The following is a 19,353-nucleotide window of genomic DNA, read 5'->3' on the forward strand; positions in this document are numbered from 1 at the left end:
CTTCCTCCCTCACTTCTCTCTTTCTATATTCACATTATGCATATTTATTTTAGATTTATAAGAAAGAAATTAAAATGCAAGTCTCCAGGAAACCCATGACAAATATAACTTACTAACATTTTGGTGTATGTCGCTGGCTCCAGATTTACATACATTCATATATACATGCATACATACATATGTGTGTATATGTATATGTGCACATATTTTTTTATAATAATGGGATCATTTATACATACTGATATATATATGTGCCTGATGTGTGTATGAATATGTATATATATACATATATGTATCTTTAAACCTGAAATTTATTGTGAAGTTCATATCACGTAAATAAATTTGTACCATGTTCCATTTAATGGCTACACAGTATTCTGTTGTCATATAAACAATCTTTTATTTAATTCCATATTGTTGAATATGGAGGTTGTTTTCAATTTGCGGTGGCTATAATGCTGGATATCTTTATGCATACATCTGGGAATGCCTGTCAGATTATTTCCTTAGGATATATTTAATTGCTGTATTAGAGGCTCTGTGCTTTTTCCTACTTCTGAATACATGTTTCTAAATTGCTCTCCTGAAACGTGTTGAGAAATACTCTTGCCAGTGGTGTCTGAGAATGCCCATTTCCCTACATAGTTACCAATACTATGTGTTTTCATTGATTCTAGTTTAATTCTAGTTAATAGCTTAATAGGACATTTTAAAAGATAAAATTTATTTTCAACAGATAATTAAGTAGATAAATTAAATAGATAAGTAGATTAAAACTATTTAAGTTACAAGTTTTTAAATTTCTTGTGAGCTACGACTTTGCCCCCTCTATGTGTACTGGCCATTACTATTACTATTTTGTGAGATACCTGTAAAATATTTCGCCCGTGTTTTGATGGTTCAAAGTTTTCCTTTTGGCTTATAAATGCTCTTTATAGTTTTCCTTCAGTTATTACGTTTTTTCCTATTTCAGGTTATGGACTATAACATTAATTTGGGAAAACACCTTCTCCCCTTGGTGGTTCAGGTGCTCAAATACTGCTCTTGCCCTCAACTACGGCATTATTTCCAACAGCCGCCTCGTTGTTCTCTCTGGTCCCTAAAACCTCACATCCGGCAGATGTGGTTGAAGGCCTTGCTTGTCATCCTTTACAAGGTGAGTTGCTGTAGTCATTCATTTTTTGGGAGGAATGATTCTCTTAGAACATTTAAGAGATCTTTGTAGGATAGTAATTTGACCTTCAGAGGAAGATGCATGATATACAATTACTGTCGAGAAGTAAAGAGCCATTGGAATGAAAATAGAAATGTAGACCATGCCAGTGTATACTCCAAAATGCTTAAAGCAAATTCTGATGAATATTGATCAATAATCTCTCTTTATGCTCAGAACCTCATATCTTATCTATGTATTAATTATTATGTCAGAAAACAAGAAAACTATTTAAAATTGTATTCATACACCAAATGTTTATGCCAGGTAATTTTCTTGAAAGGAATTATAACTACAAAATGGCATGCGTTGCCATCCATGATTTGGTGCAAGAGGAAGGGAATACAGTCCCTTGTCAAAATAAGGCCATGATAAGAACTTATGCTTCTGCTTTTCTACATTTTTCTTTTTATCATACCCAGAAGAGACTGAGAAAAATATCTAGCAAGGTCAAGTGGAAAAACTTACCCTTCAAAATAACCATTTATATTTTTCTCCCTCCATTTCATTGAGCAGTATCCATACCGAGACTGTGATATCAGCAAGGTCCTGCTGCATCTGATTCACATAACAGTCAATACACTCAATGCACAGTATCATAGCTGCAAGCCCCATGCCGCGGCAGGACCTTTGTACAGTGACAACAGTAACATAAGCAGATACAGCGAAAAAGAAAAAGGTACTTTACATATCTCAATTCTATCTCAAACTTAGCTTGCATACGTAATACATTTCTGGACAATGTTTTTCTTAGATGATAGAGGAGCCCCCCCACCCCAGATATCATTCTGGAGTCAAAAAATGACCTACTGCTTCATTAATTTTCCAACTTTCCCATGAATGTTGCTGCTTTCATTATTTAAAATGAACACTCAAGAGAAATAATTGATATGCTTCTAAAGCCCCCTTCATAAGAAATTGTGTTTTGTAAAAAAAAATTGTCTGCTGTTTAGTTAAGGAGGCTTTGTAAACCTTTTCCTATATGTTGGAGACATCTTGCTTTGGACTGTGAAGTAAATCTTGGTTGGCACTCAGTGGAGCCATAATCTTGTCCATCTCTAGTTTGCTCCTGACCTTGTGCTCATAGGTTTGAATGGAGCCTAAATTTGCTGAAGTGCGTTTTCCTAGCCTCCTTATTCAATAAGAATTAATTTAAGGCAACTGAAATGAAACATTTTTGCTGCATAGGTTTAAATTATTTCCAGTATCGACACTCTTTATATTGATAGCTTTCCTGCAAAGGAGGCAGTAGAATGAAACTTTAGATAAACTTCCAACCTGGATGTTTTCAGGTGAGAGCTGAAGAGCCAAGGTGTGTGTCTTTAGTGCATGTCGCAGGGTGACTAGACTCGTAAAAGGTGACATCATCAATCCAGTCCTGGGAGAAAGCCAAGTGCCCCATGGCCCTTTGTGGTGTTAATAGGTTCCTTTTTGGTGGGACTGCTCTGGAAATGTCTGGATAGGAGGGATAGGAGCCAGTGTTCCACTGTTCATTTATTGCCAAAAGGTCCAAGAGCCTAGGTTGGCCAGAGATAGAGCTGTCAGAACTAAGTTCATTAAGTTCTGGTACCATTCAGATCCTCCCTGAAGAATATCTTAGGTCCTAGTTTCTGGGAAATTAGACAGATTCAGTTGAACTATAGATGTCATCAGTGTGGGCTCAGTATTTGGGCCAATCCCAGATGAACCTTTCTGGATGGGAGGAGCCATCTTGAAGTCTTTCCGTCTCTCTCATTCAGTACATCTTGAGAATTCTCTCAAAGTTATGTAAGGGAAGTTACACAATGATTTCTTCGAAAAACTGTATTTTTCAAAGGAGAGTATTTTTAAAAAGGAAATAAAGAAATAAAACAGATCATTGTGTTGATAGGCTTCCTCATCATCGCAGAAGTTCACTGGGAGTTTTGTATCCATTTTGGTCATTAACGCTTATTTTTTTATTTGACCAAAAAGATTACTATGATTACTTTGTCTAACATCTACTGCTTCAAATTTCATTAACGTATAGAATCTTGTGTTTTAAGACAGGATCGGTCCTTAAAACTTAACCCTATGCTTGTACTCCCCTTATACTCAAGAAATCTTAAATAATCATAATCACACCTGAGGCTCATTTTGTCATATAGGTAGATATAAATATAGGCCAAATACTATGATTTCAATGATGTTCAACTTGAAGAGTAGGTTAATTCCATTTACTGTGGTATTAAATGCATTTTTGTAGCCTTTTCTCTTGCTGCTTTGTACATGGCTTTGGCTTTTCTAAAGGACGCAAGAAGAAAATTTATTAAGTGGACTTCATGGGTTGCAAAATAGCAACCTTTTCCTCATTACTGTGTTTTTGGGTTTCTGTTTTATTTAAAAGTAGCCAAATGTGGATAGAAGAGAACATAGAAACAAGCTTGGTAGGACTCAAGTGACCAGTTTGTTTATGGAGCCTCAGGACCATAAGAGTCAAAGATTCTTTCTGGGATTCATAATAGCTACCTGTGGCAAACTCTTACTTTAATATGGGGAAATGTTATTTTCTGTTTTCTTTTTCCTTTGTTTACTCTATCAGTCCATAATCATTTGTGGAGCTTTTGAGATGACCAGTGGCTTTTCTAAGCTTTTTCTGTGTGTTGTGTGTTTCATTGCCAAATGTAGAGTACAGTATTTTGCATTCACAAAGTTTAAGGTGCATGTACTGTTAGGCTGTGTCTATGCCAGTTCTCAAACCCCAGGAAGGCATATATTTTTGGAAGGGGCAAGATCCACTCATTTTGTTTAATTTTCTTTTGCCAAATTAGCCTGAAAATTCACCCAAAGCAGGCACATTTAAGGAGCGTCCCAGATTCTTGACGTGTATTGGTTATCTGCTTTTAAGTACATTGGAAAAGTTTTCCCATGAAGGTCCCGTTGGAATATCGAGATGCCTGTCTTGAAAATGCCGCCCACTGTGACATGGAGTATGAGGGGCAAACTTGTAACAGTTGCTCTGTTCAACACATGAATAATTTGACACCTGAATGAAATGCCAAGCCAGGCTAGACTTGGGCTGGTTTAGAGCCACCCCAGGCTGTGTTCCATAATGCTTTCAATGAAATGCTTGTGTAGATACAGCCTAAGAGAGAATAACCTCTTAAGTGTAATTTTGACTTTCTCTCCCCAATTAGAAGAAGATAGTGTTTTTGATGAATCTGATATTCATGATACACCTACTGGACCCTGCAATAAAGAGTCTCAAACTTTTTTTGCAAGATTGAAAAGGATAGGCGGCAGCAAAATGGTGAAATATCAGCCGGTTGAGATGAATGTTCAGAGAAGTATGAATTTTTTCCTCTTAGTAATTTTATGCAGAAATGTTGTACTCTACCGTTTTTGGGGGGTGAAATCTTAATTTTATTATGTTACTACACATTTTTTTTTTTTTTTTTTTTTTTTTTTTTTTTTTTGCTGTACGCGGGCCTCTCACTGCTGTGGCCTCTCCCGCTGCGGAGCACAGGCTCCGGACACACAGGCTCCGCGGCCATGGCTCGCGGGCCCAGCCGCTCCGCGGCACGTGGGATCTTCCGGGACCGGGGCACGAACCCGTGTCCCCTGCATCGGCAGGCGGACTCTTAACCACTGCGCCACCAGGGAAGCCCACTACACATTTTTAATACCGTTGATTTGATATATATGTATGCACAACCAGTATATACATATATATGCACTTATACATATACGTGAATTGACAGATACATCATTAACGTCGTGATCGTCTTAGAGGGCCATTGCTTGATTGGATTTGTTGCAAAATGTTTGCTTCTCTTCCACACAATTTGAATAAAATTTCCTAGATCCGCCTCAGCCAAAAGCGATCCCCTCTCCTGTGCACAAATGAACAGAGCTGAGGAATTATCCTGAAGCCTGTTTTCAGAAATAAGATCTTAAACTGCCTTTTGGGGTTCTCTGATTCCAAAGTTTTCTGGTTTTTGAAATTAGAGTGAACCTTATGAAAATTTGGCCAGGAAGTCAGTTTTACCTTCTGGTAGAGCTGGGATTATGATTATGGTTGATGCCAATTGTATGCCCAAGTTTGAGGGGAAGAGAAAGGTGAAATCTCCAAGTAAAATAGTACTAGCTTTTTCTGTTTTAATCAGGTGAAATAGAACTGGCTGAATATAGAGAAACGGGTGCATTACAAGACAACATTCTACACTGTGTGAGAGAAGAAAGCATTCAGAAAAAAAAGCTGCGCTCTTTAAAACAAAAATCTCTTGATATAGGGAATGCAGACTCCCTCTTGTTTACACTAGATGAGCACCGTAGGAAGTCCTGCATAGACCGGTGTGACATAGACAAGCCTCCAGCCCAAGCTGCTTGTTTCATGCAAAGACAGCATGACCATGGACGGTCTAGACAGAATTCTGCTACGAGGTCTGACAATGCCGAAATCCCCAAGAACCCGGCTCTGGAAGGTTTTCAAGAAGCTCGGAGGCCTGTAATACCAGAAGTTAGGTTAAACTGCATGGAGACATTTGCGGTGAAAGTGGATTCCCCCATAAAGCCTGCTCCCAAAGAGGATTTAGATCTCATAGACTTGTCCTCAGATTCAACATCTGGGCCTGAAAAACACTCTACGCTCTCAACGTCGGACAGCGACTCCCTTGTGTTTGAACCTCTTCCCCCTCTCCGAATAGTAGAGAGTGATGAAGAAGAGACCATGGACCAAGGGGACGATGGTACCCCTGGTAACAATGCTGCTTCCTCTCCCTCCATCCGCAACCGTCCCTCTGTCCTCAGCCTCAGTACGACGCCCCTCGTGCAAGTAAGTGTGGAAGACTGTTCCAAAGACTTTTCTTCTAAGGACTCAGGAAATAACCAGTCGGCGGGTGACAGGGACTCCCCTCTCATAGCTCTGGAAGACCCCACGGACTCCGAAGAATTATCAAAGCCCGAGGAGCTGCAAGGGTTTTCCTGTGGCAGCCCGCTCACGCTTAAGCAAAAACGAGACCTCCTTCAGAAGACGCTTGCTCTCCCTGAGGCGTCACTGGACGATAACCCTGAGCCCAGCACTGAGGAAGGGAAGCCCGGTGGGCTGATGCCAAGTTCAGGGGCAAAAACTGTCCTCCTCAAAGTCCCTGAAGATTCAGAGAATCCAATGGAAAGTGAGAAGCTGGACGCCAGTGCCGAATCAGACGCAGAACAGAACCCTGAAAGGAAGGCAGAAGAGGAGGGAGCTGAGGAATCTGAATTTAAGATTCAGATTGTCCCCAGGCAGAGGAAACAGAGGAAGATTGCGGTCAGTGCCATCCAGAGAGAGTACCTTGACATTTCCTTCAACATTCTAGACAAATTGGGAGATCAGAAAGATCCAGGTGAGCGCGTCTCTCTTCTTTCTCCCAGCCTTATGTTCAAGTTTCTGCATTTTACTTGTTAGGGTCTTGGCACTGATATGCATCAAACTCAATTTTATAATGTCAAGGAATGACATTATAATTGTTTCATTATCACTTCAGATGTGGTCCTATTGGCTCCATACATGTTTCTGTATTGGTTGTTTCTAAACTCTGCACTCAATTCTTGATCATCCTTGACAACAAGGGACAATGATTAATTCATATCAAGACATTCCAAGTATCATTTTTGTTTTCCTCAAACAGCAAAAGTCATTAATTGAACTCTTATTGCTTTCTTTTTTTTTCCTGCTATACTTTAGTGAATTATGATACAGCTAAAATACCATGAAGGGCTAACATAAAGCAAAGCGTGCTTGGAATGATTAAGAATTGACTGTATAATCATTTAGGGTCTATACTGATTACATATTCTAAGCAAATATCAGCAGTCTGGCAGACATTGTGTGCCCTCAGGAGCCAAAAAGAGCCCAGTTACAACCTAATCCATGGTCACCAGTCGATGGTGAAGTTGTTATAGTACGAGCACTTCCTGCCTCAAATGCCGTTTCTTGTGTTTCCTTGGAGGCACTGTTTCCAAGAAAGATTAACTTGAAAACGTGACAAGCTGATAGTCCACCTCATCCTAAAACACAGTTCTCTGTTATCATAATACTGATCAGAATGTTTCGTCATTTCTCAGCCCATATTTAAAAAACAAAAACAAAAAAGAATGTGAATCTCTAGAAAAAATGAGATTGGCCAAGGATGATTATTTTAGTAGATTCGTAGACTACAGAACATTGAGCACTGGCCAAAATCTTGGGGACCTCTAGTATAATCCCTCATTTCCTATATGAGGACACTGACACTCGGAGGAGGGGACGTGCCCTGCCCCACATCACACAGCACTTCTCCCCCACTCCATAACAAAAGCAGCTCCTCAGAGAACAGGCTCAGCCCTTTTATTTGCCCCGGGCATTTCCTAAGCTTTCCAGTTGTTCTCTACCTCATAGGACAGAGCTGTGTACCTCCAAGGGGCTCTGTAAAAACTTGTCAAATGAACATGAATGTATTTGGAAAAGGTCATGCTCCAGCCAGGCAGGGGGAAGAAAAAGATTCTCATAATAACAAGAAAGTGTAAGAAGGTTTCTAGGGAAACTGGGACACCTTTTTATTATTTGGAGCCAAGAAAATTGTTGCATATAGATGGAGCTAAGCACTGACCTAGAAACTATAGAGGTCTGTAGGTGGGTATACAAGAAACCATATAAGGTCTGTCGGGTGGGTATATAAGAAACCATATGAGGTCAGTAGGGTGGGTATATATGATATATAGGTTGTATATAGGTTGTGGTATGTATGTTTGTGTGTGTGTGTTGCCTTCTTTATTCATCCTTATGTCAGGTTGTTCCCCAGGCTACCAGGGAAGAGATTGGTATTATATTAATATATTTGTTACCAGAGCAAGAAGGAAAGTATCTGACAATTAAGATGATATGTATTTAAAATTTTTATGATATAGGTTATACTGTCACAATCATTTTATATCTGCGTAGTGTCCCACCTGCCACAGACATGCAGAGCTGCCCTTCCTTGCGGGGTGTTGGAAGGAGGGCCATGTGCTCAAGAGTAAGACTCAGGCTTCCCCAGACCTTCTGGCCTCTATCAGTGGTAGTCAAGGGAGGCCCGGACTCACAGCCTTGCCATTGCTAATTGCCTTGAGTCTACCAAGTCTAATGGCATTGTGTACTTTCCTTCTGTTCATGTCAGTCCCTGCAAGAAGCTCCAGGTCACCCTTCATCTCTCTCACACTAATTTCCATAAGGCCTTGCACATCTCCCGTCCAGATCCTTTCTCCCACCTTCTCGCAATTCCTGAAACTTTTCCTCCATCAGAAATTCATGGTCCTTCATGTGCTCTGTTTCCTTTCCCTTCTTAGTCTAATGGAAACCCAGCTCTTCCCTGAGAAAGGGTGTCCTTGGACTAGGGCCAGGGTGTAGGCATCTTCCTTGCTCATCATTTCCCCCTTCAGACCATTCCCACCTTGTCTTTAAAAACACCCAGCTCTGAATCTCACATTACTTACCCTGACTTTCTCATTTATTGACAATTTTAATTCCTGGCTCTTTTTACTCTTTCCTAAACTATTCCTGTCTTAATTCTTGTTGATTTCAGTATTGATACACATAGTACAGTGTCTTAGTACAGTGTTTTCTGACACTCTGGCTTCTCAGTTCCTTGAATTCGTCTTCCCCAGAGACTTTTTTTTTTTCATCTTCCACCCTCACTCAGTTACTTATTCCTATGGTCATATCACAGAACTTGTTATTATCAATAACTGCAGCCTGTCCATAGTGTCAGTCCAATGTCTCCCATTCTCTGATCACCATTTCCTCTCTCTCTGGACAGCACTGTATTGACCCTATTGCCTCTCACTGTTCCTCCCCTTCTTCATGTCTTCCCTTCTCAAGTCAGTCATTACAATCCCTTCTTGCCTACATCATTCCTGACCTCTGCTTTTTCAGACTTGCTTGGCTAAACACAACCCTTGTCAAATCTGCCTTTCCATCTACCAACACCTGTACCTATCAGATGAGTGTGGCTGGAGAAAAAAACGCATCACAGTATTGACTGGTCTTATTTTAAATTCATGACCATGACCCTCAACTGGGTCCTTAAAGTTACCTGGCATCACACCGTATTTCCCTGGTCCGTTCACGTTTCCATCCTCCTGATTATTTCATAGCTACTTTTCTTTCCAAACGTTCAGTATCTCTTCCTATTTGACCTAATCTGAAGAGATTTCCACATCCTCCTACCCCTTTCTCTGCCTCCCTTCCATCAACTGCACCCATACACCTGGCCTTCCGAGCTGGGGCTGCGAGTGAACTGTGTTTTGGTCTGAAGTCAGCCTTTCCACATGTGGACATGATTCCATCTCTCTTACTTACTCAAGGATGTACGCCCAGAAATCTCCCCTCTTGCTCTTCCCTTAGTTTTTTCTAAGGTATCTTTGACTTGAATATACAAACATCATCTTATTTCTCTTTTTTCAAAAAAGCTCTTGATCCTAATTCTCCCCATTATTATCCCATTTGCTTCTTCCCTTTTAGCAAAAAGTCCCCCCCTTTCTATTGAAGTATAATTGACATACAGTATTATATTAATTTTAGGTGTACAACATAGCAATTCAATGTTTATATGCATTACAAAATAATCACCATGATAAGTCTAGTTACCATCTATCACCATTTAAAGCTACTACAGTATTGTTGACTATATTCCCTATTCTGTGTGTTACATCCCCATGACTCATTTTATATAACTGGAAGTTTGTGCCTCTTAATCCTCTTCACCTATTTTGTCCATACCTCCATCCCCCCATCCCCCTCCTCTCTGGCAACCACCAGTTTGTTCTCTGTATCTATGAATCTGTTTCTGTTTTGCTTGTTCACTTGTTTTGTTTTTAAGAATCCACATATAGGGGAAATCATAGAGTATTTGTTTTTCTCTGTCTGGCTTACTTTACTTAGCATAATACCCTCTAGGTTTTAGCAAAACTTTTTAAGGAGTTCTCTGTACTATCACTATTCCCAATTTTCTCCCATACTATTCTTTCTAAAAAGTGCTCATCATTCCTATGAGGCTTCCAGAGTTCACCCAAACTTCACTTGTCAAGGTCACCACTGGCCTCCACTGCTAAATCCAATGGTCAGCTCTTAGATATTATCTTCTGACTCAGTAGTTCACAGAGTTGATCACCCTCACATCACTTGGCTTCTGGGATACACATTCTCTTGGTTTTCTGCATATTCAGTGGTCACTCCTTCTCAATCTCTTTTTTCGGTTCCTCCTTAACTCCCTAATGAGGGAGTGCCCCAGGGTCTTTGTCCTTGGTCCTTTTCTCAGGTCTGTCTACACTCAGTGTGTTGGTGATCTCGTCTGTATACTGAGACAACTCTGTTAGGTACCTACTGCTGGAATAATGCTGTGTAACAAATAAACATACCAATATCAGCAACATATAACAATAAGCATTTATTCAATTCAAGGGCTATTGGCTATCTGCAGATCAACTAATCTAGGCTGGACTGGGTGGCCAGCCTCCTCCTGGGACCCATGAAGCCTGGAAATACTTTTCTTAGGGTGATGGAAGAGGCACAAGAGAGCAAGCCCCATTGCACAGGAGCTTTGCAAGCCTTTGGTCATGTTATGCCTGCAAACATTCCATGAGCCAAAGCAGATCACCTGGCTGGAGCCAAAGCCAAGAGGGGAAATACACTCTGCCTCTTTAGTGGGAGGAACTTTTAAGTTACATGGCAACGGTCATTGATTCAGAGAGGAGTGAAGAGTTGGGGCCTCATCCGCCAAAAATTGCACGGGACATACTCATACTAAAAACTTTTCTGTTGTTTATCCCAAATTAAATTTTACCTGGGTGTCCTCTTTTATCTGGGCACCTTAATCTACCTTCAAAATCTACCCCTTCTCACCATCTCCCCTGCTTCCACCCTGGTCTGAGCCATTAACATCTCTCATGTGGATCAACTGCAATAGCCTCCTAACTGGGCTCCTGCCTTTTACCCATATTGCCTTCGTGTCTTCCCAACGCAGCAGCCACCGTGATCCTTTAAAACATGAGATTATACCATTACTCTGCTTAAAACCCTCCATTGGCTCCCATTTCTTTCATAGTAAAAAGTCAAGTCCTTTAAATTCCTAAAATGCTTTACGTGGTCCTGATTCTCATTAGTTCTCTGACTTCATTTTGCATGGTTCTCTCCACATTTCTTCTATTCAGCCACAGTGGCCTCCTGCCATTTTTTGAACACTCCTTACATTTTCTTACCTTGGGGCCTTTGCACCAGCTGGTCCCTCAGCCTGAAACTGTCTTCTCCAGATACCTGCCTGGCTCCCTCTCTCATTTCTTTTAATTCTCTGTTCAAACATCAGGTTCCCCATGAGGCCTGGACCACACCCCACCTTTCCACCCCTACTTGGCATCTTAGAATCACTTTCTCTTCTCTGTTTCTCTTCTATAAAGAATTATTCTTCTAATATATAATAATTTATTTACTTTTATGTATGTTAATTATTGTCTGTCTGTCCCCACTGTTCTCTCAAAGGCAAGAAACTTTCTCTAGTTTGTTCTTTGATTGTATCCCAAGTACTTAGTAGAGTGGTAGCAAATGTTTGATGAATGAATGAAACAATAACATGACATTTTCTTCACATCCGTATAAAAAATTGAATAGAAGAATTTTAAGCTAAGTGTATAGCTCTATTCAAATATTTGTTGTCTTAAACTATATACAAATGGAAGGCTTCATAAAATGATTTAGGACTGAGCAAAAATTGCCTGACTTAAAGAATCTTGGTACACTAATGATTATTAATAACTATCTTACAGTTATGACGTTTCTTTAAATTAAAGATACCAAGGATTTTAATAAGCATATCGAGACTCTAAAAGTCTCAATAATCTGTTAAAGAATTCTTGCCTTTAAGCTGTCTTGTTCTACATTATCGGTGGGATTGTTATGCCAGAGTAACAGCAAATGTAAAACAGAAGCAGATAAGAGTAAGACAGGTAATTACGCATGTTTTAAACTTGTGGTTTGTGGAGAATACCTAAGGGAAAAGCAATAGCTTTAATCACTAAGGAATTTTAAATGGGGAGTTATTTTTATGCTTTATTTGGAGAGTTTGGGAAACATTGTAACAGTTATACTTTTTTTTGTTACCAAGAAAGTATTTATCTGGCAAATGTATCTATTCAGAAAGACCTCTGAGCACCAAAAATAGATGTTCCAAAATCAGTGCTTAAAAGCTTTTCTCCTCAGCCCTCACCTAGGATCTATTTTACTTTTATTTCTGACAGTTTAATAAGTTTAATGATCACCCAATAGTAGAATAGCATCTGCATACTTATATTGTATGTATGTGTGAATGTATGGTGACTTGCTCTGTGGCAAGAAAAACAATTGATAACCTGAAAAGGAGGAGAAAGATATCATGAAGCTTAAGAACTTGAAGCATTTAGGGTGGACATGTTATAATCATGGAAGCCCATAGTAGTAATTCCAGGCTGCTCATTGAGTTCAATATACAGTGAGTGTTGCTTAAGATGTCAAGGAAGTTTATAAAAATGTTTTAGGGGTTTGCCATGATAAACCACTAAACTTTTCAAAAAGCTTTAAAGGATAATCTTTACCTAGAATAATGTGGGACAGCTTGTTTCCCATTATTCATAGATTAAAAAGACAATATTATATGCAGAAAATATTTTACCTTAGATGCATTTGTCAACAGCAGAAGCAAATGATACGTCTTTCTTGCTCAACTAATAAAATCGAAAATCTGAGTTATTAGTAAGTAATTATTCCAAGTTAGATACAATCCCTGCTCTAAAATTACTTATGATTTAGTAAAGGTTTTAGACCGGTAAACAGACAATTACATTATGGCGTGTTCATTTTGGTACAGGTTAGGACAGGGTGCTCTGGGATTGCATAAGAGGGTCACATGATTCAGTTTTTTGTTTGGATCTGGGGGTGGGGGTCCTGGATGCCTTTCTGGAGGAGGAATTGTCCATATAAATTGAGATGTAAGTGATGAGTAGGAAATTGCCAGACAAAGGTGGAGTGGTGGAATGATATAGGTGGATCAACTGTAGGCGTCTTTGGGTTTTGTATGAAAAGAAATTCAGTTCCAGAAAGGTGCAAGGGTATGTGATATGAGCATGCTGAGCTCTAGCTTTGTAATTGTGCTGTTGTTAATCTCTGAGAGGCATAGCAACACATGCAGAGTGTAATGTGGAAACAACTCCCACGGAACTTTGAAACCAGTGTGTATGTGATTCCATTAAAGTAGTTATAGTAGGGCCAGAAAGTATATAACGATTTGAATGGGAGAATTGGGCAAGAAGGGAAAGTATATGAAAAAGGTTCTTGAACTTGCTTTTAATCAATGTTCTGAGTTTTAAATAATATTTCTGTTTGTAGATCCTGCTACTAAAGGACTTTCAGCTTTGGAAATGCCACGAGAATCCTCATCTGCCCCTACATTAGAAGCAGGTGTGCCAGAAACAAGTAGCCATTCTTCAATATCAAGTAAGATTTCCTTTGGCGATCATTTCACCTGTACATAGATTTGGAGCATTATCTGCTGCATAGTTTTCAATTTTCACACTCTTGGTATTGTTTTTTTCTTTTTTTTTTAAACTTTGTGTTAGCTTCCTAGGTAACACTATGTTGTATGTTCTCAGAGACCCTGAGACATAGGCCCACTTTTGTCAGCATCTCAAGTGTTTGATAAATCAGTACAGTTACTGATAGGCCAAGAATCCTAATTTGTTAAGGTATAATCACTGGATAACTCAATAAAATAAGTATTATGTATGACTAGCCTAAACATAAGACATGGAACTGGTTTGGGGACAAGTGAAAAACATTGTCTGTGACAGAATTTTACATGAAACACCTTTGTTTAATTTGAATCACCTCCATCATTGACAAAATTTTTATCTAAGTTATCATCAAGTAAATGTATCAGATATATCATGATCCCAAAGTTATTATTGAATATAGCACTTTTGGATTGGAAAATTAAAATGGCATGAAATATTACTGGATCTACTGGAGGCAACTATTCAGTATTTTGAAACTGCCCTGTTTGTTGGGTCCTATATTTTGCCCATGAGGAGCCTGAGTTCCATTGAGGTGAAAATAAGGGTGTCCACCTGGCTCAGTGGAGTCAATTAAAAGACTTTAGCATGGGAAATTCTCAGTAGGAATCAGAGATACAAACAGTGGTGCAACTTCTGCAAACCCTTGTCATCTATGCTGGTGTATTTTGTGTTCCATGTGGCCACTGCCTCAAGTGCTAGTGAATTTTCCTTTAACAGTCTTTTGAAATAAAGATGATCCTGAAAACCAGATAAAGATCTTAACTTAAATGCTGGACTGGTAGTATGGAACAACATCATCATCTTCATCATTCATTTATTCATGCTTTCATTCATTCAGCAACTATTTATTAAGTGTCTGCTGAGTGCCAGGCACTGTGCTTGGTACTGGTGATCAAAGGCGAATAAATAAGACACCCCTTGTTCTCCGGGCATTTACAGCCATAATAGTAATAATTGCTACCAATTATTTGACACCATGTTCCAGGCACTGTGCTAAGTGGTTTACACACATTGCTATCTTACACACATTGCTATCTTATTAAATCCTCACGTCAGCACTGCATGGCGGATATTATTGACCCAGTTTTAATAGACTAAGAAACAGAGGTTCAGAGAGGCTAAGTGACTTGCCTAAAGTCATACGGCTATTAAGTGATAGAGACAGGAATTGATGCTAGGTCTGTTTGATTTTTCAAGCCCATGGTGTTTTTTAGTATACCACACTGCCTTAGAATAATTCAAATTCAGTTATAATAGAGATTACAGAAATTCTAAGAAAGCATTTTCAAGTAACAGTTATTTGCCCTTTTGGCAGCAAAGAAGAACGCCTCGTTCTGAATCTAATTGTTCTTCTTTTATCACAAAAAATCTGTTTTATAACATGAAAAAATGCCCATTTTTAAGTCCATATACTAAAATCATGAAAGTGTATCTTCTCCTCCTAATTTGCATGAGTCATCTGAAAAAAAGTGAATTATAGTTAGAATTCCAAGTTGGATATAATTTGACATAGGATGACTTCAGTCAGTTTGGCTTCAGTGCTAGTTACATGTATCATAAAATAAAATGTATCAATGAATCATGGTCCTGAAGTCATGATTGAATCTAGCCCTTTTGGATTCAGCATAGTACATCGTTAAATTTCCACCTTCCTCCTTCTCTCCATTTAAAGCATGTATTGGATAGCTCTTGGTGGTGTGTTCTTAGAGACATAATGCCAGGTGCTTTACACACTGAGCTAAACATTAAGGGACTTGACTCTCAGGGAATTCTTCTGTCTTTAAAAATTACTGAGGGGCTTCCCTGGTGGCGCACTGGTTGAGAGTCCGCCTGCCGATGCAGGGGACACGGGTTCGTGCCCCGGTCTGGGAAGATCCCACATGCCGCGGAGCGGCTGGGCCCGTGAGCCATGGCCGCTGAGCCTGCGTGTCCGGAGCCTGTGCTCCACAACGGGAGAGGCCACAGCAGTGAGAGGCCCGCGTACTGCAAAAAAAAAAAAAAAAAAAAAAATTACTGAGGACTGGAGAAATTAATCAATCACTAGAGGTTTTTAACCCTTCTTTGATTTTGTCTGATAGATGGGGCTAATTTTTAAATTTGTCGATCTTCTAAAAGATTTCTGCTTTTGAATTTTACTTGAAATTTGTTAAATTTTCTAAAAGATTTCTGCCTTTGAATTTTACCTGGAGCTGCACTTTCAAGTGAACCATGGAATTGCAAAATTTACCAATCAACCACAAGAATCAAAGTTTTCATTAGTTTGCATAGTCATTTCCATGAATTCAGTTAACATGGACTCCAAGACACAAGAATTCTCATCACACCCCTCTTTTTTGCTCAGTTTATCAGCTGATTATTTTGTAGCTAAACATGCCATGACCACCATGAATCAAACAGCATGCTAATTACATTAAAAACAATGTCATAATTGATTTCGCATCACACCAAGTTGCTGCCCTGGTACCATGATTGTGAAACCTGTGTATAACGTGTAAGGCTTTCTAGGGCCATAAAGACATCTCGGTTTCTACCATCCCCTTCTAGACCATGTATTTTAGAGCTTCAGTTTCTGAAATTGTCCTTATAAGAGAGTGAATAACCACAAGTTCTCAAATATCCAGTTGTTTGGGATCATGTACAAAAGGCCTGTTAGCGATGCTCTTCCGTTCTCACTGGGCTGGTGGCAGGGATTGGTGGGAGCACTTGAGGAGGAATAGGAGGGCAGGAGGCAGGTTGCTTTCTCACTCAGTAGTCTGTTGTCAGAAGTGCTTTTCACTGATTTTCCGGTTTGGAGATGCTTATGTACGTGACTTATCAATCACGGGATATTTGTCAATGCCTAATTGCAAGATAAAAATGTTACCACTATTTGTTTTTTAAAACAAAGATGTGTACTAGAATATACTTGTGGAATGTTATTCAATTCACATTTTTCCGACAGTAGGCAGAGGCTCATACAGAGATTGAAAACAGCATTGACTTTGGAGTCAACATGTTTGGGTTTTACGGCCACCTCATTTGCTGGTTGGTTCCCAGTAACATAATTTCATTTGCTGCAATTTCTCTCTAAAAATTGGGGTTGATGTGTGTCATCCTACTCCAAAATGTGCATGTACATACACACACACACACACACATGCACGGGGGCCTCAGAGGGATATAATGGAAACTGAAACTATGTATGTATGCACAGCGCCATTAAAGAAAGTTAAGCTATAAATTCAAAGTAGTACTATCTGTCTTGAATCCTTTTGGGAACAAGGCAGAGTATATAAATTCAAAAGTAAATGAAAATATCATATTGTTGTAACTGGGGTAAATATTTACAGGCTACAGATAAGTGCTCATAGGCGCTGTTTCTTTCTTTGTCGAGTGAAGACAGGCACCAGAAATAGCATAGTGCCTTAGTTTTTCATCTGGACAGGAGCATACAACTTACTAAATAATGACGAATAGCCAATGAAGTTTCAATTAAGATTCTGTGTGGATGTGTAGAGCCTTCGTGTGCTGTGCAAATTTATTCCCCCTAGTAATTATCTCCTAATTTCCTCCATATAGCTCAGTATAGGCAGATGAAAAGGGGATCCCTGGGAGCTCTGACAATGAGCCAGTTAATGAAGCGACAGCTGGAACATCAGTCTAGCGCCCCCCATAACATCAGCAACTGGGACACTGGTGGGTCAAGCTTTTTCTTCTTGTTTTACCTCTCAGATTAGCAAATGCCACTTTCTCTGTGTCCCCTCTGCTTCCTGGTGAAGGAATAGATTTTTTCTCATATTCTGTCGTTCAAACAATTTCTTTAACCTAAGGTGATTAATAAGTCTATTTAAACTTTCCAAGTGTTCTAGAGCCACCGGTTCTTCCATCTTGGCTGGTCCAACTCTTTCTTTTGTTTGCTTGTTTGTTTTCCTCTAAGACCCAGATTCCAGATGTTAGGCTATCTCTTTGGGGGTTAAATGATATAAATGCATAAAGGAGGGAATGGAACTATGATTTCATGGTGCAAATTAGAAAATAAGACAAAACACCAGATTATCAATATGCTCTGTTTTATAAACTCTGAAGTATCAAAAATAAGGGACTATTGATAGTAATAACAGTAATGACAAATGTCAGCTTAGTGACGTCATGCCGGTAGGTTTGGGAATATGAGCTCTGTGTTTTAGTCAGCAGGGTCACCAGGTTGCAGCCGCACACCCTCATGCTCATATGATGGAACTGCCGCTAACCTCAATTTTAAAGTAAGAATTGACCGCCATGACATGTCTATTTTAAACATGATCACTCTGCATTTTCTAAACTTTGTTACCACGTTCTGCACACGTACTACTCTCTCAAGCCAGTAGTACTGCCGCGATTCTGCTCTTTTGAGGGCCTGCCTTTTCTTTTTTTCTCTTTTAATTAAATGGGTCATTTGATTACAAGGTTATATATGTGAAAGCTTTTTGCAAGATGCATGCACTTTGAAAATGTCAGGGTTTACTACCGTGATACGCTCTGGGGGCCAACACTTGGATAGGACTATTTTTGTATCTTGGTTAGTATACTTTCTGGCTACAGTTATATGAAATTATTTTAATAGCTTTCTTTATGACCAGGAATTACAGTGTCCACAAAACCAAAATATTGAGATACTGTTCATTTTTCATAACCATAATATTTACATATATTTCATCTTATTTTCCCCACTGTTCTTCCAAAAAAAAAGAGAGCTAGTCTAGATAATTAAATCCTACACACCATACCCAATCCTATATTTAACAGATAAGTTCAACTCTCCTGGCCTTTATTAAGGTTCTTAACATTTTAAAGGTTTAGTGTTTTGTCTTCTTTTTAGTGATAAGTGGTAGTGAATAATGAAATGGCCAAAAGCCAACGGGCAAGGGAGACAAGGAGAAAGACATTGAATAACCAGCCTTGAGAGTTTACTGGGTTTGGATGAAGCTTTTTTGTTCACACCGAAGAGGACTTTGTTCCTCTCTTTACTGAGCTCATGCTATGTAAAACTGAGAATGGAAGCTTTTGTTAGGTTCATTCTCTGATAATTAAATGCCCATCTTTCGTTAGGTTGACCTGAAGATTACTTTACCATGCTGCTGTTCTCTGTAGCAAGCTCAGCCTAAGCTATCCCTTTTAGATTCTGACTACAATTACAGCTTAGTTTGATTGACTCTGTAGAGTTATAAAAAGGCAAATAGATCTCAATTTCTAATCCAAATTTTAATCTAAAAAAAATCTACATGATGCCAAATAACCCATTTAACTGAATTTTTCACTTTTCAACCAAACCTCAGCCTTGTTCTTGTCACTCTGGTTTATCATCTAATACTTACCATTTACATGCTGTCTGAATTTCTTTCGTCTGAGTTTTCCTGGGCTTGTTTTCCATCCTCCAAGTTGGTTCGCTAGTCACCAAGTCCTACTAGAGCTTCATCTCAATATTTTTTTTATTAGTGTCATAAAAATTCTCCCCAAATCCAAGACCAGAGAAAGTTGATGGGTGTGGAGTTCTTTGTTAGGTGGCATGTCACTTTATACCACATACATTGATTCAGTGACTTGCTAGTCTCCAAAAGAACAAATCTGGT

The 19,353-nt window shown here is 39.2% G+C and overlaps 1 protein-coding gene across 3 annotated transcripts in view; it reads left to right on the forward strand.

Moving 5' to 3' along the window:
* The window catches only part of UNC79 (unc-79 homolog, NALCN channel complex subunit), a gene marked incomplete at its 3' end in the record, with an annotated part of 212,806 nt that overhangs the window by 129,719 nt on the left and 63,734 nt on the right, over positions 1–19,353 (forward strand). For 2 of the 3 annotated variants that reach the window (XM_081228621.1, XM_081228622.1), the window contains 6 exons: positions 974–1,156; positions 1,730–1,892; positions 4,369–4,518; positions 5,338–6,555; positions 13,581–13,688; positions 17,324–17,440. In XM_081228621.1, coding sequence (XP_081084747.1) covers positions 974–1,156; positions 1,730–1,892; positions 4,369–4,518; positions 5,338–6,555; positions 13,581–13,688; positions 17,324–17,440 — 1,939 coding nt within the window. The remainder of the gene's footprint in view (positions 1–973; positions 1,157–1,729; positions 1,893–4,368; positions 4,519–5,337; positions 6,556–13,580; positions 13,689–17,323; positions 17,441–19,353) is intronic. The other variant, XM_081228623.1, reaches the window with a different exon arrangement.

The sequence above is a fragment of the Mesoplodon bidens genome (assembly GCF_964165515.1).
Source record: "Mesoplodon bidens genome assembly, chromosome: 3".
In the NCBI taxonomy this organism is placed as follows: domain Eukaryota; kingdom Metazoa; phylum Chordata; class Mammalia; order Artiodactyla; family Ziphiidae; genus Mesoplodon; species Mesoplodon bidens.